At 36.9% G+C, this 25,536-nt stretch overlaps 1 protein-coding gene across 7 annotated transcripts in view; it reads left to right on the forward strand.

The window, feature by feature from the left end:
• STAG2 (STAG2 cohesin complex component) overlaps positions 1 to 25,536 on the forward strand; it is a 76,884-nt gene that overhangs the window by 41,810 nt on the left and 9,538 nt on the right. For 6 of the 7 annotated variants that reach the window (XM_057425220.1, XM_057425222.1, XM_057425226.1 and 3 more), the window contains 22 exons: positions 287 to 383; positions 1,708 to 1,784; positions 3,163 to 3,367; positions 5,611 to 5,762; positions 7,448 to 7,521; positions 7,626 to 7,749; positions 8,600 to 8,698; positions 8,796 to 8,875; positions 9,383 to 9,490; positions 10,371 to 10,482; positions 11,088 to 11,205; positions 11,958 to 12,061; positions 12,792 to 12,884; positions 13,072 to 13,161; positions 14,132 to 14,335; positions 15,834 to 15,904; positions 16,305 to 16,392; positions 16,494 to 16,574; positions 19,575 to 19,667; positions 22,111 to 22,285; positions 22,684 to 22,823; positions 24,123 to 24,224. In XM_057425220.1, the coding sequence (XP_057281203.1) occupies positions 287 to 383; positions 1,708 to 1,784; positions 3,163 to 3,367; positions 5,611 to 5,762; positions 7,448 to 7,521; positions 7,626 to 7,749; positions 8,600 to 8,698; positions 8,796 to 8,875; positions 9,383 to 9,490; positions 10,371 to 10,482; positions 11,088 to 11,205; positions 11,958 to 12,061; positions 12,792 to 12,884; positions 13,072 to 13,161; positions 14,132 to 14,335; positions 15,834 to 15,904; positions 16,305 to 16,392; positions 16,494 to 16,574; positions 19,575 to 19,667; positions 22,111 to 22,285; positions 22,684 to 22,823; positions 24,123 to 24,224 (2,487 nt within the window). The remainder of the gene's footprint in view (positions 1 to 286; positions 384 to 1,707; positions 1,785 to 3,162; positions 3,368 to 5,610; positions 5,763 to 7,447; positions 7,522 to 7,625; positions 7,750 to 8,599; positions 8,699 to 8,795; positions 8,876 to 9,382; positions 9,491 to 10,370; positions 10,483 to 11,087; positions 11,206 to 11,957; positions 12,062 to 12,791; positions 12,885 to 13,071; positions 13,162 to 14,131; positions 14,336 to 15,833; positions 15,905 to 16,304; positions 16,393 to 16,493; positions 16,575 to 19,574; positions 19,668 to 22,110; positions 22,286 to 22,683; positions 22,824 to 24,122; positions 24,225 to 25,536) is intronic. The other variant, XM_057425224.1, reaches the window with a different exon arrangement.

A 25,536-nucleotide genomic window follows, 5' to 3' on the forward strand; every position in this document is an offset into this window, starting at 1 on the left:
GTCACTAGGCTGGGGAGGGGATGGAGGCGGAGAGAAAAACTGCTTCTGCAAAATACTGCAATTATTTTTACATTCTTCTTAAAAAAAAAAAATTATAGATGTTTTCTTGAAAACTGATATTATGGCAGTAAAGGATTATTCGAGCATTTTTTCCTGTACTAATCAGAAAATCCACAGAGTTCAAGTTATTTGTGGAAGGAAGAAAAATCACTTACTGCAAAGCAGTTAAATAACATTCTTCAATTTGTGAAAACTAAAATGTCCCTTTATATTTGTTTCTTTTCAGTCTGTAGTGGATGACTGGATAGAGTCATACAAACATGACAGAGATATAGCACTTCTTGATCTCATTAACTTCTTTATTCAGTGTTCAGGCTGCAAAGGTAAGATACTGAAATGTTTACTCATCCTTTTAAAGAGTAAATTAGTACTGTTCTCATTCTTTGCTTTTATACTATGGCTGCTCCATCCCTGCAGCTAGTTTACACTATTCTTGTAGGTAAAGCTAGTGTTTCTGGAGGTGTGGGCAGGGGGCTTAGAAATTATATACTGTATTTTAAAATGCAGATTAAGCCTTTTGTATTCACACCAGAGAAAATGCAGTTGGTACTTAACACTTCATCTTTCTCTGTTCCTGCAGTTATTTCAGAAAACAAGGGTGCTCTCAACATTGATAGTTTAACTTGTTCAGTCTTGGAATTCTAGCTTAGATTTGTTTGCTTCTTATCATTGAGTGCTTTGGTTGTTTCATAGCCTTTGTAGAGATGCTTGATTTAAAAGATACTATGGGCAGCTTCAAGGTGGTGTGTCTACAGTAAGATTGTATTCCCATATTTTGTTTTCATCTTTGTTTTCTGGTTTTCTTTGCTTGTTTTCATGTCCTCCATTCTTTTTTCTCCTTTCCCTGCAGTGTGTCACTGTGCTTGACAGGGTAGGACTGGATATAATTTGTTCTGCTTGAGCATTTCTCTGTCCTGATAAACTTCTAACATGCATAAATCTCCAGAAAGCTAGTAGCATTCCTCGGAGGTTATCCATGCTTTCAAGAGCAGTGACCTTTTGATTATTGTTACCAGATAAAACCGCGGAATCTGTTATGCTTTCTGAGATGGTCCTTGTCACAAATCTTGCAGTATAGTGGCAGTAAACTTGAGGAGATCTATTTGGTTTTATATCTCCATTCACACTCTCAACAATTTGAGGCTAAGACAGATAGAAATTGTGTGAAATCACTGTTTATTACAGTGCAGAAGATAATCAGTAGCAACAGAACCGTTCATAATTGTCTTACACTATTTAGAGTCTTGAATCCTGAAAGGTCATTTCAGATTAGTGTAGTCTCTGGATTGATGAAGTGGTCTGGCACAAGTATCCTTGGTTTCTGGATATGAGTGAATGAGTAAATTCTATATGTGTGTGTTTGCACGCACACAAGAACACTTCAAAAAAGATAATAAACCCCATATATATATAGAGAGAGAGACACACACACACGTATGCACATACACCAGAATGTATGTAGTATTGGTGCCAAGTGCTTGCTATGTATGAATGATAAAACAGAAAATGGGTAACTTACTATACATGTTTTTTTTTTCTGTAGGTAAGCTGAAAATTGATCGTTTTTACATTTTAGCAGGAGTCATGTCATCTCCCATCTGCCTCTTTCGTATTAACAGTGCTAATAATGTTATATTTATATTGTAGGAGTTGTTACAGCAGAGATGTTTCGACATATGCAGAATTCTGAAATAATCCGAAAAATGACTGAAGAATTTGATGAGGTAACTTAATGAACTGCTTAATTCTTTCATTTTACCTGTTAATAATCTTACTGGATCATGTTGCTGCAGGTTTCTTTCAAGGATAAAGTCAGCTGCAAAAACATCAGGTCTCTTAACAATGAAAATCTTCATCTCCCTTATTGTAAGACTCTTAAGATCTCCCTGAATTTTAAGACTAGGAAGTAAAGCGCTGCATGCGTATCACTTGTTTAATTAATGGTTTAAGAAATCAATATCAACCTTTAGTTTTTGAATGGTGGGAACTCTGACTACTGTGGAGCTATGTGGGATGCTTCCCTGTTCCTGCTAAGGCCTCTTAAGTCTTTAAAAAATGATCGTGAAATTTATTTCTATGTATTTATTAATCTGCAACTTGGGATTTGAATTCGATTATTCTGCAATTGAAGACTAGCTTTAAAACCTTGTCCCTAAATTTCTCTGATATGGGAATAATACACATCCACACCTTCAGCAGAAAATTTTCAGCAAAAAAAACTTAATATGCTTTTGTTTAAAAGGATTTTAGCATTACTTAGAAATATCTCAGTGCATAAATAGATTTAATTACATAAGGTAATATTGTATGAAATATATAAAGCTTCAGCCAGGAGTGTTTGTTCAGGGTTTTTTTTTAATCACTGGGTTAGGCTTAGTCTTCCTTATAGCAGAATTCTAATGAACAGCTCTCAGATTTTGAATCCCTTTTCATGGATACTTCCTTCATTTTTTGATCTGTAATGTTGTTTAGCCTCTTAAAGAAGCTGTTCAGCACTGATCCAAGTGATTGAGTTTATTCCTCCCTGTCACTTTTACTATTATTTGTAAAGGCTCCCAGATCGGGAGAGGAGCACACATTTGTTATATGCAAGCTCTTACACTAGGTCATTTTGTGACTTCAGGAATTTTCAGTCTGATACATAATGCATCTCCCTGTAAACTTTATTATGGTCCTTTATTATTATGTAAACTTGATTAGGAACTGAGTGTTCCTAAACATGACAACTAACTGTTCATGTGGTGGTTCTTTTGTTCTAGTGTAACCTGAAGCAGATCTGTAAGGGGTATGATTTACTTTAGTTTTACATTATTTTTCTTTTTTTTTTTTAAGGAGTAGGACAGAAAGAAGATAGTAATAGTCATTTCGGTATATGTGGTTATGTTTGGTTTTCATGGTAGGACTTGCAGAATGTTGTCTCTGTACACAACAAACCTGAGCTGCAAAGTAGATGCATATTTCCATCTTTCTAATGCGTCTTTCTTTTAATGGCATCAGAGATTTTGGCTTTGAAGTTGTCACCATCTCTTTTTAATCTTTATTTAATAAAACGACTTTTAAGATATCTCAAAATTTCCTGTTTCCCTTTTTGCTTTTTAATAGGACAGTGGAGATTACCCACTAACTATGGCTGGTCCCCAGTGGAAGAAGTTCAAATCCAGTTTTTGTGAGTTTATTGGAGTACTCGTCCGACAATGTCAATATAGCATCATATATGATGAATATATGATGGATACTGTCATTTCACTGCTTACGGGGCTGTCAGACTCACAAGTCAGAGCATTTCGGCACACTAGCACACTGGCAGGTCAGTGCATTATTTCTCGTGTGTTGTACTGCTTTTGTGGTATGTTTTGTGCTGCACAGGAAAGAACTGTTTTGGTTGAACTTTTGATATTTGACATTCAACTTGCATTTCATTATGTGATACAGTTTTCATGAAATGCAGCTTGTTTTGGTACAGCTTTCTTAACCTTGTCTTTATAGGTTTTTCATTACTAAAAACCATAGCATTATTATAAAGCATTCTTTATGAGCTGCCTAGTACTTAATGTTTGTTAGCCTTTAGTCTAGTAGAGAAAGTAAATATGAGGAAACTTTTTAGTTGATTCTGCAAGTTTGTCTTTGGTCATAACAACAGTGTAAGTATCTTTCTAACCTCAAATGCAGTTGAACCTGTTTACGCCTTGCATTAAGTAGAGTGGGAGTTGTATTATCGTATCGGATGCAGTTTTTACTGTGAATTTAAATTGTGCTGTATAGAGGCCATGACACAGTGTAATTGAAAGTAGCACCCCCGTTTATTGCATTAGAAATAATTTTAAAGAATGCTTCATCAGTGATACAGTCACTGAATTTCTGTATGGTTTTAAGTAATAGAAGTAGGTAAGTAAGGTTCCCTTCCCCTCTCTCCCATACTGCCCATTTGTTCAATTACAAAAAAATCCCTTTTGAGTTAAGTATGGAGTGTTATTAAGAGAAATAAACCATTATATGGACAAAGGATAAACTGCTTTGTTAAGGATGTCCTAAACCAGCGCTGATTAATGAAGAAGGGTCCCAGATGGCATTGTGCAGCAGTCCACTTATGTGCGGCTTATGATAGCAATTCTAGTGTGAACAAGGTGAATTTAGACTGTACAGGAAACTGAGCTTTTAGCCACACTGGAAATAGTTCTGGTAAGCTCCACTGGAACTGGTGGATTTACAGCTAGCTTCAGTCCTTTCTATGTGATCAGTTTTCTATTTCATCCATCATCTCTCTTGAATATATATTAGCATATGGCATTTATTATAGAGTGAGGAACAAACCCATATATTTCAGGAGGATATACTGCTGTATCATCAATTTAACCATTGTACCATATAATTAATACAAATTTTAGTTCTTAAAACCCAAGTTTTTACTACTTTCTGAAGTCTGAGTTGGGCCTAAATAAAAGTTGCAGAAACTGCCCAGTTCCGTGTTGATTTCTCTCACATAAAATACTTTATCAGCAGTCTGTTTGCATTTGTTCCCGTCAGTAGTGGATTCTGTTGATTTTATGTAATTATTTGGCATTTCGCATGAGATTACAGGTTGTATTCTTAAAGATTGTGATTTATATGGGGTGGAGGCAACCAGCAAAATCCTTGTATCCATATTTACTGTTACTTACTGTAATTTTGGCTTCTGCAGTTAGCTCAGACTTGTTCTTTTCATCTTGATATCCTTGGAGATGATGATGTGTGCTGATAGTTTGATATATCTGCATGTCTTTATGCCTTACTCGTCAAATCTTGCTAGTGATACACTCTTAGTGATGTTCTATGTATGCTTTGCCAATGTAAGTCTGTTCATGCCAGTGCTACAAAAGTGCAAAAGAAAAGCAAGTATGCTGTTGACCACTTCCTGGTTTCTGGAATAGGCATATTTGTCTGCATCCTTCTTAAAGGGGTTGATTCAGAAATAATAGCATGCAAAAAATCTCACGCAAATGTCTTGCATCTTACAGTTATAGTTCTCTGGCTTCTAACTGTCTAATGTCTTTTCTCCACTCCTGTGAATAAAGGAATAGTTGAAGAAAGCTTCTCATTATAATTAAATTGAGGGAAAAACAGTAGCATTGGTTGTCCAAGACATTTGCTTTTGAACAAAGAAACTTCTATGTTTGAGGTTGGATGATTTGAGAAAATCAGTCTACCAACTGATTTTAACCATGAAATCTTTAATCTTTCTTGGGATATGTTTGTAAATCTTGGATTCTGCATGCCTGTTTTGGGAGAGGCATATCCTATCCTATCCTACATCTTAATTCAACTGTAGTGCTTATAGTATTAAATTAGCAGAAGAAAATTAACAAAATGCCAGTCTTTTATTTATTGTGTTGATAAGTAATGATGGCGTACTTAGGAAGACTGCTGCAATTTGCATATCAAGAAATTTACACTGAATGTGTTTTCATAAATCCAGAAAGGGTTGACGGGAGAAGGATGTCAGTATTCTTGTTTATTGCATTTCTTAGCTCAGGTAACCATAATCCTTATTCTTTTCACCTTTTTTTTTTGTAGCCATGAAGCTGATGACTGCTTTAGTGAATGTGGCATTAAATCTTAGTATTAACATGGACAATACACAACGGCAGTATGAAGCAGAACGAAATAAAATAATTGGGAAACGAGCCAATGATAGGCTGGAACTCCTACTACAGAAGAGAAAGGAGGTTAGTGCAGCTGGCTAGCTGGTGTGCGTGGGATGAGTGTTGATAAATAAGTCCTGTTCTCTAATTTGTTTTCTTTGTAGAGGTAGTTATTAGTCCCCTGTGTTTCATTCTTTAAGTTGTTCATGCTTAATACCTGAAAAACTTCAAAAAGTGCTTCTCATCACCTGGTTTTTTGTAAAAAGAGGTAAATAGAGACTTAAATTCAGATAGTGAAGTCTTAGTCAAGTTAACAGGAGAGACTGCAATCAGTAAGAAATACTTATTTTTTAAATCATATTTCTTGACCAGTTTCCTAAACTGAGCTCAAATGTGTAAGAAAAATTATCCTACAATTGACTGTTTTTGGCATCTAGAGAGCCAGCCCATGGTCTTGGGGCAAAATAGTATTTTGTGATGTCAGTACCAGTCTCAGCAGAGAGTGTGTTGAAAGGCTTTAGATAAGGTTTTTTCTTTTACGATTACCACGATGAAAATTGAAAATGCAGTCTACTTGTGTTTTCTTTCTTTTTGTGTAGAAGGGGCTTGCTGATTCATTGCTGACAGAGCTGTCTTGTTTAAAGCCCTTATTCATTCAGGTTTAAGGGTTTTTTATTTTGGGGGAATTGGTGTTTTGGTATGTGTTTTTTTGTTCAGTGGGTAGGGTTTTTCTAGACATTAGAAATAACCTCATGATCAAAGGAAATGTCTCACCTTTGCTTTTCAACTTCTGTGCTGTTAAGATCTGTACTTCGTTGACAGTTCAGATGTGCAGAAGGCAAAGTTGTTAGTTTATCTCACAAATGCCTTGCAGCTTGAAACTGATCCCTTAAACACTCTAAATCCCTTAAATGTCGTTATTCCAGATGCGTGTACAGAACCAGTCCTTTTATAAGCAATACACAGATACATCACAAAACGCAGTGGTGTGAGAATTAAAACTTTCACCAGTCTCAGTTGCGCTTACTATTGGCTTTTAGGATATCGGCTTCTGTAGGCAAGGTTCTTTACACTTTCTATCCATTCCGCTGCATATGTGCACCCGCTGTCTTGCACTTTGAAAGCAAGTACAATTTTTTTGTGTATTTATATCACTTTTTGACTCTTTTGTATGTCTTTTTTCTTGTTATTCAGAGGCTGGATTTGTCTCCTCCATTATTATTTTTCAGATTCAAATTCTTAAATGTTTTTTTTTTTTTTGGCAATACTTTACTCAGTTCCTGCATTTTTTACCCTTTTTAATTAAGACAGAGTGAATGATTTAAATTACAAATTCTTTAACATACAGAAAAGACTCCTTGTAATGCAGTTCCCATGATTTGGGTATTGTTCTAATAACAACATGTCCATCAAAACGTAGCCAGTGTATTAAAAATTGGGCTGAATGTTTGGCTTAAAAACTTCCTAGAAAATTAAGTCCATTTTTCTTACAAATAACTTAAGAAGGAGCTTGCAAAAGCCTAAGATGCCTTTGTTACAGTTGAAGAACAGTTTTCCAGTGGTCAAAATCCCTAAAATTTGTATGCTGTGGTAGGTAAAACTCCTTAAATAATAACGTATTGTACTGTGAAACAGGTTTGTGAATATTTCATGAAAAGATTTAATGGTCATACCGCAAATGTTAACTTAGTTTGCCTTATTATCAGCACCATCTGATCTGAATGTAGAAGTGCTGCTCACTTTTTTATACCCTTTGTTCATTCTTTCAGCTTCAGGAAAATCAAGATGAAATAGAAAACATGATGAATGCAATATTTAAAGGTGTTTTTGTGCATAGATACCGGTAAGTTTTTCTGAGTAATTTGTAACTTCATTCATTTATTTTGGAAGCTGGTTACAAGTTATTTCTAATTATTCATCCATTTGATCCTATTGCCCTATTTACAGAGATGCAATTGCTGAAATAAGAGCTATCTGCATTGAAGAGATTGGAATATGGATGAAGATGTACAGTGATGCCTTTCTAAATGACAGCTACTTAAAATACGTAGGGTGGACTATGCATGATAAGGTAAGCTGCCTTGAGGAAAAGGAGCAGAGTCATGAAGGATAACTCCATGTGTGGTTGGTTGTTGATCTTGCCAGACTGGGTTCTGATCTTTTAACTGTTCTGATCAGTCACTACTGAGATGGGTGTCTCAAGGTGTTTCTTACCAGCTAGAAATTATTCTCTGCTTGGAGTGGTCAACAGATATGGTTTAGGAAGTGCTCCTCAATTTATTGTTGAGTCAGCACGTTGCAGTTCCTGCACTGGAAGCTTCAAGCTATGAATTTGAAGTGAAACAGATGAGGGATGTTCACTCGCGCTATGCTGTTCTTGACTTGGGTGTCAAAACCCAATGAACTTTGGCAGTGGGGTGATAAGAAACTATGTGAAGTCAGGTGTCTCAGACTTCTGAAAAGTATTTCTGCATCTATACCTTAAACATGTTCTCTGCTAAGGCAGATCTTGTACATCAGGAGGAATCTTTCTATCTACTTGGCAATTCTGATCTAACATGAGATGGTCATTAATGATGTAGGTGTTGCCAGTTTTAATTTAAGTGGAAAGAAACACACAGAATTCCACTTAGAAATACCTTGAACATTTAGAGTACATTTTTAAAGAATGAAATGAGTGTGTTTTGACTTGCAGAGATACTAACTGCAGTAAGACATTGAGGTTGTTTTTTTTTCCTCCACTATCTTGTTGCAGACAAGGGCATATTCTTATGTCATTAATGTGATTACTGATAGTATATCTTCAGAACATTCAGTCTTTGAATTAATTCAGTCTGCAGAAGAAACTTGTCTTGTATGGTTTAAAGATCACATCTGTATCCTATATTTGACTTCTAATCCAGTTCTTAATTTTGTTTTAGCAAGGGGAAGTAAGACTCAAATGCCTAACTGCTTTGCAAGGGCTTTACTATAATAAAGAGCTTAATTCCAAATTGGAACTCTTCACCAGTCGGTTCAAGGTTAGTGTAACTTCATATTTTTAAGTACATACAAATTCTTTTAAAGTTGATATTACACTTCTTTCCTCTTTGAAAATACTTTATTTTGTGTTCTTAGGATAGAATTGTGTCTATGACTCTTGACAAAGAATATGATGTTGCAGTCCAAGCAATAAAATTACTCACTCTTGTTTTACAGTAAGTATATGTTTATCTCCTTATCTGACTAACAACAAATACTAAAATGCTCAAGTATTTCTCATACCTGTGGGCAAGGACAGCAGCTTGACAGAACTGAGATAATCCAAAATCTAGGGAAATGTCTGCGTCTCACTCTCAAATAAGAACTTCAAAAAGTAATCTGGCTAGAGCAGTGCTGTTACTTACCACAGTTAAGTGTGAAGCCTAGCAATTTAGAATTCAGCCTCCCTAATTTGAAGCTATTGTGGATTGAAGAAATACAATATGTATGTGAACATTACACAGTAACTGAACTTTTGAGCATAACCTTCTACCAAATGCTCATACTTTATCAGTAGTTTTTGTTTAGGAAGACTTTGGAATTAAGCTATCTTAGTTTTGGTTTTAAGATTACAAATTTAAGGAAAATATTTAGATTTTCCTTCATTTTCATCTCCCTCATAAGAGTTCATAGTCTGTTGACTCAGCTTGGTTTTTTTCTTTCCTCCTTATTCCCACCCCTAGGAGTAGTGAAGAAGTTCTGACTGCAGAAGACTGTGAGAATGTCTACCATCTGGTTTATTCTGCTCATCGGCCAGTAGCAGTTGCTGCAGGGGAATTTCTCTATAAAAAGTAAGATGGAGAAATTAGTTATTTTTTTTGCACCTGTATAGGTTTTATTGTGAGCATTAATACTATGATTTCCATTAGTGTCAATTGATAAAATGAAAAATGGAGTAATGAAGTGGCCTTAAGAAAAAACTGAGTAATGAAATGGTCTTAAGAACAAACTTACAGAATATGTGATGCTACTGTAGTTTTTGAACTGTTGCAGTTTTTCTGAATGGGAAAAAGAATAATTTTGAAGGCTGTGCCTGAAAAGCTTGTGCCTCCGGGAAATATAATAAAAACATTCCTATCTTCTCCTTTCCCATCGTTCCTATGTTCTGTGAAGCATCTTAAAATGCTAATGTAGTTTGGTACTAAAACTTGTGCTTGCATTGTAATGGGTGTTTTCCCACAGTGTCATGTGCCCCCCAAGCTGTCTCATATCACCAGTTCATAAGGTATTTTTCTGTTTAAAAACATTGAAAAAACGAGAGAGTCAGTACACATCAGGTGTGTAGGTAAACAAAATACAGTTTCCATCTAATACTTCCCAGATCTTCTTCCAGTATTTCTTTGTGGCTTTGAAGTCTCATGTGGGGACATTCAGAAAACGTAATTTGATAAAGAGGAGCATTGGGACCTCCAGCACCTGCAGTTATCACCAGTGTTTGTAAAGTATTTTGTTATAATTATACGTTCCCTTGAAACCAGTCAGTGAAATACCAGTGCAGCATATATGAAATTGTTCAAATGATACTTGGCTCAAGTTACTTCCTTTCAAAATAAAAGCATGGAGCCAGGCAGCGAGGAATTGTGTGTCTGTAGAAAAACAGTATCTTGATGCGAGTTGACTGTGACAAAGGCAATGAAGAAGAAACTTGTCCTGAAATAATTTTTCTTCTAGGCTTTTCAGCCGCAGAGATCCTGAAGACGATGGAATACTTAAAAGGAGGGGAAGGCAAAGTCCGAATGCGAATCTTGTGAAGACATTAGTATTTTTCTTTTTGGAAAGTGAAGTAAGTTGAGTTTCAGGGCTGTCTTTGATTTTGTGGTGTAGGTGGTGGTTGTTGGATTTCTGTTATTTGTTACCAGTTTTTCTTTTCCCCACTCATTGGTTAGTAGCTGTGAATCCATGCTGGCTTTCTCAGTATTTGAACAGCCTGGGAGCCAGCAGGCTATTTAGTGTGGTTATGTTTATTTGAAGGATCTGACCAGTACACAGGGCTGAGACAGGCTGTGAGTTCTACTCTGACAAATATTCTTCTGTCATTCTTCATGCTAATACATAGGCGGAAAGAACTTGTGCTTTAAGAGAGTTATAAGGGGGGAGGGAAAACCAACTGACCAAAACATAACCCTACAACCACCACCCCTGCCCTCCAGTCCCCAAAAGTCTGATAGATCTTGTGGCATGACTCTTTGTAGCAGTTGGTCTGGATTAAACTTTTTAGATTAATTGAGGAAGAGGCTTCTGTTGAACCAGAGAGCTGGCAGAATTTTCTCTCTTCTTTTTTTATGCCACAGACAGGAGCCAAATGAGACAAATACCTGGTATCATGGCAAGTTCTCTAATGAACTTTATTACTGATAAAGAATAATAATTAATCTGTTCCCATTTTAGTTGCATGAACATGCTGCCTATCTTGTGGACAGCATGTGGGACTGTGCAACAGACCTCTTGAAGGACTGGGAATGTATGAACAGTCTTCTGTTGGAGGAGCCTCTCAATGGAGAAGAACGTAAGAGATTTTTGTAGATCCTTGCATTGCTCTGCAGTTTCTGTTAGTCTTGATTTATAAGAGTATAAGTTGTTTACATTTATGAGTCCCCAAATACTCTATTTTTACGTGACTGTAATAAATCACTAAATACAACCTATAGAATGTAAGGAAGACTAGAAAGACATCACTTCTAGTATGGAAGTGAGATACAGAACAAGAGTGCTGGGGAGAAAAGAGGGGAATAAGCATGTAGTGTCCAGTTGCCTTGTTGTTCCACAGGTTCAGGCTGCAATTCTGGCTTTTAAGAAGCCAAGTTGCTTATGAAACTGGTTCATTTATTGAGTGTTAAAATTACCCTATGGAAAAATACTGTCATTTCTTTGATGACAGTAAAAACAGCTCAACCCCCTGGCATAATTCTGTAATTCGTAAGTCCTAGTAAGCAGACCTCAGAAAAATGAAAAGGAGCTAAAATGATTCTAAAACTTGGTATTGTTCCATCCTATCCTTTGACTCATCCAGTTATATTCTCTCAATTTAAAATATTTTCTCATGTTGTTTTATAGGGGGCTTATATTCTCTATCCACTGTGTCACCCCCACTCCTAGAAAAAAGCTCGTGGCCTAAATAACACCCCCTGCCCCCTTTATTTTTAACCCTTAAGAAAAGGGGGGAAAAGATACTGCCACACATTTTGATTCTTATCTTACTAATACTTGTAGAAAATGAAAAATCAAGCTGTGTATTAACATCTATTTCTTTAATTTCAGCTTTAACAGATAGACAGGAAAGCGCACTGATTGAAATAATGCTTTGTACAATTCGGCAAGCAGCTGAATGTCATCCTCCTGTGGGAAGAGGAACAGGGAAAAGGGTAAGAAGCAAAAAGCTACTCTTCTACAGATGTGGGAATTGCTATGTGGGGACAGTGTAGGAAGAAGGAAAACATTGTAGGCAGCTCCTGCTGTAGGGACTGAATTCAGGAATTCAGCTTTGGTCTTCGTAACCCCTAGATTCTCACTACCTGGCTAGTCCACTTTTTCTGGGCTTTGGCATGTGCTCAATACTATTTGGAGTACATTTGATTTTATTATTGAAGGTAGTACAGAATGAAAGAATATTGGTTGGAAAGGAGAACATAAATCAAAGTTTGGAGAAAGCAAAAACTGTTTTCAATTTGAAAGAGCAAAATGAGGAAGGAGAGCATACTTCATAATCTCTGTGATCATGCAAGAGTTTAGGCTGCCCTCTTTACTGGGGCATTAAGCAGGGATGGGAACTCCTTTCAAAGCTTTTGTTAAGAAACCTACTTATGAACAGATTGAGAGCTTGTATGGTCAGATTTGACGTATGAATTGAGTAAATATTATTAAAAAACATAAGCTGAAAGGTTTGCAGCTCCTTCATTGTCAAGACCAACCTTCTTGTAGTGGTGTTTTGTGGCAGGGCAGGATTTATTTATTTTTTCATAAAGTGTCTCTCCCTCTTCCCCCAGTGTTTTACAGTGATACTAAAAGGTCAGTGTACCTGTCATTTCATTAATGGTAATGTAATACTGCATTAGAATCTTTAGTTGTAAAATCCTTACAATATTGATCTTTCAGGTGCTGACAGCAAAGGAAAAGAAAACCCAGCTGGATGACAGGACAAAAATTACTGAACTTTTTGCAGTGGCACTTCCTCAGCTGCTAGCAAAGGTGTGATTCCATTTCTTGCTTATGGCCGGTTGTTGAAATCTTAACAAGTATAGTTTTGTAATTAACTGTATGACTTGTGCAAGTTTTCATTTTCTGTTATTAGTCTCTATTAGTATTCGATTGTTTTATAACAAATTATTTTGTCCAAGACTTTAATTTCAACTTTTTTTCCTTGTCAATATTACAGTATTCTGTAGATGCAGAAAAAGTCACCAACTTACTGCAGTTACCACAGTACTTTGATTTGGAAATCTATACAACAGGGCGATTAGAAAAGGTAAGGTAACAGTCAGTAAAACTTAACGCAGAAGGAGAAGCCCCAGAATTTAGATTGGAATTTCAGTTGCCATTTATCATAACCCTTACTGAGAGTGTGAGACTTGAACTTCAGAGCTGTGACTGGCTCTGATCTTAAGGATACTAAAACTCTTGAGTTGTTAGAAAACTGTCCGGAAAGTTTCAACAGAGAATCTTGCCAGTTAGATGAACTTCATGCAAGAGCGTTTACTGTCAGGTTATAGTGTTGCTTCAAGGTATGCTGCCTGACATATAAAGGTTGTAGAAATAGCTTAATTAATTTTCTGATCACTGAAACTGATTAATCACCATCTTCATGGGAAAACTACCAGATCACAAATCATGTATACTGTTCTCCTTTTATCTGCCATGGTGGTGAAATTGGTGTAAGCTATTCGCATCTCTCTTTTCTCCTTCTTAGATCTGCTGTATTGTGAAGCAAGTGGAAATTACTATATGGAAATAATACAGGGTCAGAAAAATAATAACATGTTCAGTTCACAGCACAGCTTAGCAGTGAGCAACTCAGGTTGAGGGGAGGCATGTAAGAACAACTTTAGTTGCTGACACTTCAGTGTTATGAAACTAAATCTTCAATTATGCAGCTTTTAAGAACACGTATAAATGTTTGTGTGAGTGGGAGATAAATGCGTCCGTGTTGTTCAGTTGTCACCGCAACTTCCAGTGTTAGATAAAACCATACTGACAATTGCAAATTTTAATTAAAATGCATCAAATCTTAGCCATTAACAAGCTCCTACTTATTTCTTTGCCAGATAGATTTTTAATATACTTTGAACTTCCAGAAGTGTTTTGTGCTCTGTATCCTAGTTACAAAAGTAATAAATTGAACGTATCTTTTAAAATTCCTTAAGGTTTATTAAAAATACGTGTGTTTGTGTGTGTATGCATGAGTAATTTTTTTTTTCCATGTCTCATCTTTCTTGTAGCATTTGGATGCCTTACTGCGACAAATCCGGGATATCGTAGAGAAGCACACAGATATAGATGTCTTGGAAGCCTGTTCAAAAACATACCACGCTCTCTGTAATGAAGAATTCACCATTTTCAACAGGGTTGACATTGCAAGAAGTCAGTTAATAGATGAGTTGGCAGACAAGTTTAATCGACTTCTTGAAGACTTCCTGCAAGAGGTATTTTAATGTACAAGATCAACTTTTCCTGCCCCTGTAAATATTTCCAGTATGTTTTTCTGCCTTCCATAAGGGATGGGATCTTCCCTCTGACTTTGACTTGTGCAGTCAGGCAGAATACTACAACACTATCATTGCTGTGATTATATGAACTCAGACTGTTTTTTTATATTAGAACAGTGACTTTTCAGTTTTAATCTCCTTTTCACAGGTGTCTTTTGGGAATTTGAAAAGTTTCAGATAAACTATGAAATTATGTAAACTTTTTACCTTTTAAGTTTTGAAGCTCATGGGAGGTGCAGTGTTGTAATTCCACTAGGATTCTCCTCAGATCTGCTAGAGCTGCTTCTCTTGCCTGTGATTGCATATTGCTGTTGTTAAATATCAAATCTCTTGAAAGCACTCCCCTTTTCTTTCTGGATGCAAGCAGATGCAATTAATAGCTGAAAAATCACTTTGTTCCCACACTGTGCTAATCTGAAGAGTGAGAATTTTCTGATAGTTTTTTAACATTGTGGGATCTCTGACATTCAGACAAAACTTGTATCTCCTCCTCCTCATCTGATAAGGAGCATGGGAAGTGTGTTTTTGACAACTTCATTCTCCACACTTCGCTGATTATTTTATCAAGCTGCTCCTGTTCCTTTTGCTTAGTGACCTGAGCTATGACTTCGCTCTAGAAACTGTAGACTTATGCAGACTATATAAGAAATGTGCCTAGTAATCCTTTTTTTTTTCCTCCTTTGTAAGAAAAAGGAGAGCTAAAGCAAGGAAATTAAATGTCAGACTGTTGGCTTGAAGGGAAATAGCAAATACTTTGGTAGAAGTGCTGAAATCCATGGTGCTTTGATAAGGTTGTGCAACTCAGAACAGTAAAGCACAATGAGCTTGCAGTATCTCTGCTAAACTGAGGAGTTTCTGTGACCTTAGATATTGTATCCTGTGTATTTAAATATGTATTTTTGGTTGGACACTTTCCTTTTTACTCTTTCTCCAAATGCAAATTTGTCAAAACTTTTGGGAGAATTAGAACAAATAATTTCTCTCAAGAACTTTCTTTTTCTGTGATTAAAGTAAGATTGAGGTACTGACCTGTGGCCCATCTAGTCCAGTATCCATTGTCTGACAGTGGCCTCTGCTGGATTCTTCAGAGAAAATTGAAGCACCTACATAATACATTGCATTCCGCTATCCTAGACTTTTTCCTTTTTTTTTCCCCCCTTCTCCTCGCTTCCCCTTGAGTGTTTCTCTGCATGCTGCTATTTCTAAACATGAGCTGCTACCTTCTCTCTCAAACTCTTCAGCTCTTCTAAAGCGAATACGCCATCGATAAATAATTTAGATGCAGCTCTCTGCTTGCTGTTGGTTAGATTTGGGGTGTGTTTTTTCTCCTTGTTGTTTGGGGTGGTTTTTGTTTGCTTAAAAAAACAATCTGAAGTTCCCTTAGCTTGCTTAGCATACATTGCGTGTGATATCTTACTATATGATTATTAAATAGGGGGAGGAACCTGATGAAGATGATGCATATCAAGTCTTGTCAACACTGAAGAGAATCACTGCTTTTCACAAGTAGGCTTCTGCAAACATCTGTCAGGGTTTGTGGTGTTGGGGGGCGGTGGTTGTGTTTGGTTTTAATTTTACCAACTTTTTAATACAACTTGGATTTTTTTTATTTTTTTTAGTGTGAATGATGAAGAGTTATGCAGAGCATGATGTATTTTGAATATATGAAGATTTTGTATATATAAAATGAAATCTTCTGGTTTTATTATTTGCTTTCATATAATTTTTTTGTGGTGTTGGGAGTGTGTTTTGTTGAGGTTTAGTGGGGTTTTTGTATGTAGCCTTTTTTGGGGGTGTTCAGGTTTTTAATATTTTAGACCTGTTAAGCTTTTAGTAGTTGTTAACATCAAACTGCAGAAATGGTGTTAGTTAAATTACATCTTTGCTTCATTTCTTATGTTCCCAGTGCTCATGATCTATCAAGATGGGACTTGTTTGGCTGCAACTATAAGTTATTGAAAACTGGCATTGAAAATGGAGACATGCCAGAACAGGTCTGTAGTTAAATGTGTTCTATAGGTACAACAGTAAATAGCTTTTGTTGTTGTCTTTTATTGGCCTCTGTCATCTAATACCTTTTCTCTTTTGATTTCAGATTGTTATTCATGCACTGCAGTGCACTCATTATGTAATCCTTTGGCAGCTAGCAAAAGTCACTGAAAGCAGTTCCACAAAGGTATGCCTTGTTCCAGTTGTACTAGTAAACAAACATTTGTATGTACCTGCAGTGTCATCAAGTGGGAACTGTAATGGAATTAATTAAGACTAAGATTTTTTTTGTTTAATGATGCCTGCTTTAATCTGCTTTTCTAGTAAGTTCTTCAGAATTCATAATTTTAGTAGTGGAATGCTTGACTGTTAAACCCAGTATTTCTCTAAATTATTATAGTTTTATTATTTAAATACCATTACTATTCTTATTTTGACAGAATTTTAAAGTAGTAGTAAATTGTAGTAAATAAATGCATTACCTATTAGTTTGGCACAGGAACAGTACTAAGGGGGGGTAGAATGCCAACTGAAAAACACTGTATAGTCAGTCTTACTATTTGCAAGAGGTGAGCTTGAATTCCTTTGCAAACTCTAAAGTATCAATGGCAAGTCAGTGTGAGAAAAGAAATTGCACGCTGCTGTAACATTCTTACTGCTCAGTATGTTGCAATGGCACTTAGCTCTTCATCAGTCTTTTAAATGTGTTGTTAAAGACAGGAAAAGATTAAGTTCAGTTTCAGACTTTCTCGGGGAATAAGAGGGCCTGTTCTGTGTCTATGTATAGCAGCCTTGAAGGGCAAAGCTCTGGCAAATGTCACCTTTCTTAATTTCACTTCTTGAAAAATCTTAGAGGAAGGATTAAGGTTTCTTGTACTGGAAGGCATTGCTTGAAGAGGGCGATGAGGTGGTTTGCTGCGTGAACAGACTAATGAAAGACGGGTTTTGAAAGGCTAGACAGTTCAGAATGGTGTTTAAGTGTTGAAGCATTTTGATTAACTAAAAAAACAAACTTTAAATATTTTTTTTTTAAACCTACAGTACTGTGAGAAGAGTGTATTTTGTGCTCTTTCACTGGAAACTTATGCTGGGATTGCACTTTGTTATTGGAGTTACTGATAATACATCCTTTATGTCAGAGATGAAATAAGTACATTCTTCAGGTTTCTTCAACACTTGTATTGCCATACTTAAGAAGAAGTAGTTGTAGACATCTGTCATAATTTATTAGGGAGAAAACAAAGAGAACTAATGGCATTAATAATTCATAATATACAATTTACAATTTGTAATTAATAATCCATTATTATGCTAAACTAACTTCCATGTGGGGATGTATAAATTCTTTCTTTTAGGGTATGCTAGCATGAGCTTCTGGTAGGTACAGGAATGGAGATGCATGCTTTGTAACTTGTACTAATGTTTTTTATAGCAGAGAGCACCTTTGTGAGATCATAGTGTTTCTTTCTAGTTTTAGCTATCATATTGAGATTTCATTAGCCCAGTGAATAATTGTGGCCTTACTGATTCAGTAATTGCAGTCTTCAATGCTGGCTGGCTAAGCTAGTTTACCCATCTGGTTCAATGGCTTTTAGCATTTCCAAACCCTAAAATATCTGATATAGATACATAAACTATTGAGAACCACTTAAGTGAGTGAAGGATCTGGAAAGCATCTGGAGGCTTTGTTAGCTTTTTCTTTAAAGGGTAGTCATCAATCTGAGTCTGTTGTAACAGTGATTAAACCTTTATCACAAGCCTGCTGGCAGAAGCAGAGCTAAATACTGGAAAGCTAGGTTACAGATGAAGATGTGGTCCTTTATTGAGACTGTTGTCCACTCCTATATAATAAAATGGGGTAAATTAAAGCTTTCATAGTTGTGCTTCAGATGTTAGGCCCGTTTTATTGTATTTAACGGCTTGATTGCTGCCAAATAGACTAGGTAAGTGAAAAAGTTCCATTGGCTTCCGTTCAGTGTCATTGGAACGTAACAGCGAAGAAGTTGAAATGCACGAACAGAAGTGACAGAAATGTACTGTGCCTAAAGTTTTGTGTGGGTTTTTTTTGTCTGTTTGGGTTTTTTTGCTGTGGCAGCTGCTGCCTGTGTGCTGGATTTGAACAGGTTGACTAAGTATGGGAAACAGCTTCATTATATAGGCTGCTAAAATAAGAGACTAAATAGTTCAATTATTATTAAAATTTAAATGTTTAATTCTTCATGAAGGAAAGAATAATCCTATGTGTAATTCTCTTAACATCAGTATAAGTAATCTGAATGGTAAATGTTGAGAGAAACGATTTTATGTTAGTGAATGTGTTCTAAAATCACAGTCAAGAAACAGTCGTTGAGATTCCTATTGAGGTTAAATGATGTGTTGTAGCAGTGTGTTACCTGCTTCCTTGAGGGAAGAGACTTGTTTTGATTTAGATAGTGAGGGTAGTTTTTAAACTTCTCAGGGTTATTTATTTTGTCTGCGCTGATGCTGGTTACACAACTGGTCTTCCCCTCTTCTACATGGGCTAAAATCTTCATGTGGCTGAGTAACACCAACTATGCCACACACATGGATGGAATTTGTACCAATTGGATACTTTCATTTTCTCAGTAATCTACTTCTCTGGAAGTTGTTGCAACACTTAAGAAAGCTACAGATTTTCTTCCTTTTTTTTTTTTTTTTTTTCCAATGGAAGAGGGGTAAAAACCCCTAACTCCCATCTGACCTTTTACTTTATCCCCAGGCAGTGAGTTACAAAACAAAATCAATAATGCCATGTAGCCTTGTTACTGTAGTTACGAACAGCTACCTAAAATCTATCCTCTAGGTTGAGACTATGGGTATTTTAAAGAGAAAATGCTTTGTGCTCTGGGATCTTGTTTGGGTTCGGGGAGGGGTGGTGGTGTTGGTGATTGGTTGTTTTTTGGGGGGGGGGTGGGGGGGTGGGTGTAGGTGTTACTGTTGTTTAATAACTCATTTTACCATTTTCATCCCAACTTTCATCTCTTTTTTTGCGGTACACGGGATGACAAAATTAAGGAAATTGCTGTCTGCTGTTTGTAATAGTGATTTTAAAATAATGCAGTGACCTTGAATATTGCAACTATGTGTCTGTGGTGCATAGTCCTGTGAAAATGTCGCTATAAAACTGTACGAGCAAACCTGTTACATGAAATCCTTCTCTTTAAAGGAGGATCTTCTGCGTCTAAAGAAGCAGATGAGAGTGTTCTGTCAAATCTGTCAACACTACCTGACTAATGTAAACACTGCTGTTAAGGAACAGGTTAGTGATGTGTTCATTCTTGTAGTCTTCTAATATACTTCTAAAGCAGTTGAAAAGCTCCTTTTGCTAATATTTTTAGGGCTTCTGTAGGAATGTGATGCTTCTTGGATGCTGAGGCTGAATGCCCTTCAAGTGTGAATGCATAGCGTGCTTGCATGGTTGTCTTCCTTTAGCTAATTTAGGTAGGATTTGGAAACCAATTTAAACTTTATTCTGTTAATTTTAGGCAGCATAAGCTTCTATTCAAAGACAGATTTGTGTATTTGTTTAAGCAATGACTGGGCAGGCTCTCTATAGAATCCTTCTATTTTGTAAGTTAGGTGGGAGAGTTCCATATCAAAGCTCTTGCTTACCAAGTGGTCGTGACACACACCTCTGGAGAGGCTCATTGTGGATTCATAGAAATGGAACTGGAAAAGCTAGGGACATCTACTTAAAAGACACAAGTTATTTTTTTTAGTTCTGTCTTGGAACGCTTTTACGTTCATCTCGGATTTTTACTATGATGCATATGTGCTCGTCCACTCAAGAGCCATGAAAACAACTTTTTTCCTCTTTCTGTAAACCTGTGAGGACATACTGGGGCAACTTCTTGGTCTGCTCCCCTTCACCATGATGCTGCGTGCAGAATATATTCCTCGATTCTTTGGAGTCCCAGGAGGTTGGGGATCAATGAATCAGGAGAAAAATAATATGTGCTTAACATGAGTGTGTGTTCATACATTCACATAGAGTGTGCACTGCAGTCTGCATTTCTTTTTTCATGCTCACCCTTGGCTACACTCACACACTGGTCAGTTGTTAACAGGATTGTTTAGAGATCTTTGGAGACCACTCCAGCAGATGCTTGGAAGCCTTAACAGTGATGTAGTGCTCGGAAGAGATGTGAGCAGTTTTCACATTACCAATTTTATAGTCAGTGCCTCCTACAATTGTACTCTCTGGGGGAGGGTTTTACCTGGAACTAAGTTTTTGCATATTTCAGACATAAAATATGTAGGTATTTAGTCCTCGCAAGCAGTGCCTGACATTTCAGGCAGCTTTTGTCCCAAGTTGTGGCTTTTTGGTTAAAAAAAAAAGGAAGCATGAAAGTTTTGGGTGTTTTTATCTTTCTTCTGTTCCGAAAAGAATTGAGACATCACCTTGGGAAATACTTGTTCTGAGGGCAATAGGGTCAAAGGAAGAGGTTAAACTGTAGGGGCTGAGTCTCTTCCAGTTTGTGGTCAAGTAGTTCTCTACCGATGATGCTCAAAGGAGCCTCAGATTCCAGTGAAGAGCACAGGTTACTGATAGCAGGATTAATTTTAAGTAAATGCCTTTTAACAAGTCCAAAATGAGAAAACAAACCAACCTCTGTGGGGGAAGGACCAAACTATCTTCTGGGCATACTTTTAATTGATTATAAAGTCAGGAGATTTTGCTGCTGAAGGTAATAGTAATCTGGTGGAGCTTGAAGCTGAAAATCTGGTGCACTGAGTTGCACAGCTGCAGGTTTTGAAACTCTTGGTAGAACAAGCATATATTCCTGGAACTGAATAGACGTGTTCTGTCAGAGAGCTATTGAGTGTGAAGATCGCAAGGTGCAGGGTGTGAAATGCAAATAACAGAAATCACTAAACCTGGGAGTAGGTCTCTAAAAAACTGTAACTCTTGGACTCAGGTGAATGCTCTAGAAACTACAGCTGCCTCAGTCACAGAGGCTACCAGAGCCATGGTTCTGCTTTCCTTCCCTAATCTCCTGCGATGGCACAAGGGTCTTCAGAGGAGCGTATGTAATTCTGTGACCAGGAAATTAGTAATATTTGCTTTGAGGAGTTAGAGAACAGATCTGTTCCTTAAAATGGAAGTACTTAAGAGATTAGAGTCCAGGAGATGAGGTGCAGCACTGCTCAGTGTGTTGCCTTGATCTGTTCATTTGAAGAGTGCCAGTCTAGGTCCTGATACATTCTGGGGGTGTGGAGTATAGTCAGGTCAGATGCACGAGTTAGCCAGCAAAATGAAGGGGTGTTTGCTTTTTTGGAGGCAAGACATACATTAGGGTTTAAAGGGATTGAATGACCTCAGCTATTGGATGTTTCACAAATGTGGTTGAAACAACTAAATAAAAAAAAAGAAAGGAAAAAGGACACTACTATGGTGGTGTTCACAGAGTTCTGTAGTGACTTAATATATCCATCAGGCAGAAATTGGGAGTTTAAGGCTCCTCATGTTTTAATCTCACAATGTTTTAATACTTAGTTGGCTTCATTTGTGCAGTATTTTTATTTGGAGACTCAGTCTTTGCACAACAGCCTCCTGTAAGGAGCTGTCCATATTTTGGCTTCCAGGGGTCCTGCATAGTTGCTTTGGACTTAAGTGGCCTGTATGTGTATATGGGCTCTATGTTACGTGGAAATATAAAATCCAGTATTCCCAAGTATTTACTAAGGTTTCTTTTTAATAGGCTTTCACAATTCTGTGCGACGTGTTGATGATCTTCAGTCATCAGATCATGACAGGAGGACGTGACATGTTGGAGCCACTTGTTTACACTCCTGATTCTTCATTGCAATCTGAACTACTCAGTTTTATTTTAGATCATGTCTTCATTGATCAGGATGATGATAATAATAGTGCAGGTTTGTACAGAACTTGCATTTCCTGTATCTTATTTGCCTTCTAACTAAAATATTTGTTTGCCTTTGCTTTTATTTCTTGTGGTTTTGGTTGTTGTTTTTTTTTTCCCCTTTTTTTTGCCTCCGGCATTGAGAGGTGTTCATCGGCACAGAGGTAGGTTTGTCTTCTAAATGTCAGCATCCAATTAAAGCATTTTATGTTTTGGCGCCATACAGGATAATTGTGGTAAAGGTTTGGTTCAGTAGGCACAAATATATATGTCTCCATATCAGGACAATAAAGTGCACCGCTGTCAGAATTGAGACTTCTTCCTGACGATTAGCCCACATCAGTTAATGTGTCAGTGCTTAAATATGAAGTATTGAAACATGACAGCTTTTATGTTCTGCACTCTTTCTAGATGGACAGCAGGATGATGAAGCTAGCAAAATTGAAGCATTGCACAAAAGAAGAAATCTACTTGCAGCTTTTTGTAAACTCATTGTATATACTGTGGTGGAAATGAATACAGCTGCAGACATTTTCAAGCAATATATGAAGGTAAATCTGAAGCTTAGTAGTGATGCTTCATAAACCTGCTAGAATACAGTAGCTGTGGCTTTCATATTATTTTGTATTTTTTTACCTTGCAAAGTAACTGGTTCAGAATGTGAAGAATTCAAACCTCTGGAGTTGGTAGTTCATAGACCTTTTAAAATGCTTTTTCCATAAGAAGGGGAAAAAATGACTTGATAGTAGTTTCACAGTTCCAGTGTGTTATCGGGGAGGGAGGAAGGAAACCTGGTGATTATTTTTACATTGTTTTAATAGATACATTTTCTTATCCAGATCAGTGGTATATTTTTAGTTCAGTTACTAGTGTAGCAGGCCTTTCGAGAATCTTCTCGCAAAGATCAGCTCCATTATCTTTACTGTAAGGGTGGTGAGGCACTGGAATGGGTTGCCCAAGGAAGCTGTGAATACTCCATCCCTGGCAGTTGGCTTGGGCAGAGCCTTGGGTGGCATGGTTTAGTGTGAGGTGTCCCTGCCCATAGCATGCGGGTTGGAACTGGATGATCTTAAGGTCTTTTTCAGCCCTAACTATTCTATGATTCTGTGTCTAGCCTCATCCAGTAATTTCAGCTTAAACTTTGTAGAAGAGATAAAATTGTTTTGAGTAGCCTCCCCCCAGTTTTTACATCTGTTTTTATCTTATTTGAATATGAAACCCTGTGCTTGGCTCCTGGGATTCACAGCTGCTCAGTTATATGAGTTCTCATTTTGTGAATATAATAAAGCTTTGCTCCTTGGTGATTACCTTAAAAATTAAAAATTTGGACAGCCTGCTTTTGTCTGAGTGCCCTACGTGTATTTTGAATCTCTAAAGAGATAACTGGGTCTTTCTTGAACTTGAAATACTTACAGAACTGAACAGGCAGCTTTCTTCATTGGAAAAATGGCTATGACACTGTTAGTGTTTCCTTTCAGCAAACAGAAAACTCCCCACCAGAGATAGAGGACTTACTAAAAAGATTAGATTCTAATCTTGTACCCTGAAGGGGTGAACACATGTTATTAACAAATGTGTCATGACCTTGAAGATAAATAGGTCATTCTGCCTCTAAAGTAATGCTGACAAGAAGAGTGTGAACTGGATATTATACTACTTATTTGAGGGTGTTTTTAAATATTTTGGAGATGGTTTAGGATATTCTGATGATATAATCATGAACATGTTAGGTTTTTTTCCTTTTGCAAGTCTTCAGGTTTGTTTTTTTTTTAAGATGTTTTCTGAAGAATGCAGTAGTTGTAATGTTTTCAACTAAAATTGGAAGTTAACCTTTTTCTTTTTTTTTCTAGTATTACAATGACTATGGTGATATTATTAAAGAAACAATGAGTAAAACAAGACAGATAGATAAAATCCAGTGTGCTAAAACACTTATTCTTAGCTTGCAGCAGGTAAGAATCATTTACAATATTTTTTTTGCGTGTAATTCCTTCCTGTAGATAACGCCCTGTAGTTTAATAGCTAGTGTGAGGTATTAATGATGAAATGCTTATGGACAGTAGGGATGAGTAGGTCTAAACTGGAACACATTTTCTGCAGCTGTTGAAAAACTGCCAGAAGTCTTCCTATACTTGGAAAATACTGTGCTACACAAAGTGTATGCAGGAGCTACTTGAATAAGAAATGGATGTAACTCCATGATACCTTCTTAACCCTGAACCGATAGGTGGTCACATATTCAGAAATGTGTTGTGAAAATGGTAGTTCATTTACTCATGGACAAGAGAAAACACTTCCTGCCTCTGTGGTGGGGTTTGGTTTTTACTTGTAGTTGTTTTCTTTTTGATTGTTCCCCCCATTTCCCCTCCCATTGTTGACTTTTGTTTTTCTTGAAGGGTGGTGGTTGGGTTTTTTTTGTTTCTTTTGGTTTGATTTTAAACTATTCTGAGAATTAATGAGAAGTTTTAGTAATTCAGTATTTCTTAATGTTTGGTAGGGGCTTCACCCATCTTTGAAATTAAAACTTGATTTAATGCTCTCTTCAGTAAAAGAGCTTGTTTATGTGGAGACCTGATGAATTCAGTCGAGGTCAGAGTCGGATTCATCTGCTCACATGAACCATCTGCATGAATCTTTACTTACAGGATCAGAACAATAAAGCCATATCTCTGCAAATCACTGTAATCTAACATAGATCTCTGCTGTTGTTGAACACGTGTTGATAAGAAAAGCGTACCGCAGTTTGTCCTCCTTCCTCACACCTCATTTTTTGACTAGAGGTCATAGAGCCACATAGTGGATGTAGATCTACATACTGATCCTGGTTTAGAACTCACCAGAGAAAGTCCTTAAGCCCCATAACTGGTTTATCCGTATGGGTATTGCCAATATGAGGGAGGATGAGGCCTTTCCTTTTTTAGCAGTGTGACTTTGTAGCTGGTGGAAATGCAACATAGAATGGGCAATTAAATACTCCTACAGTTTTTGCTGGCTTTTCACCAGAGTTTACAATTTTTTGTGATATTGGTTAAATATTACCCTCCTTAGTCTTTTCTGTCTCAAGAATAACCAGCCCCTTAGATTCTAAAGGACAGACAAAGTGAATGTTGTAAGCAAAATTACACATGAAACAGGGTGGCAGTTACACAATTCTCATGTGGCAGTAAGAATAGTAACATGGGGGGACCCAAGTATTACAAAGCAAACATACAGAAGAAACCCTCAGGAACTGAAACATAAGTTTTCCCTCAGGAAAACTGCTTA

Source organism: Pezoporus wallicus, unplaced genomic scaffold (assembly GCF_028554395.1).
Source record: "Pezoporus wallicus isolate ANWC-B61680 ecotype Strahan unplaced genomic scaffold, APGP_CSIRO_Pwel_v1 scaffold_6445, whole genome shotgun sequence".
Classification (NCBI taxonomy): domain Eukaryota; kingdom Metazoa; phylum Chordata; class Aves; order Psittaciformes; family Psittacidae; genus Pezoporus; species Pezoporus wallicus.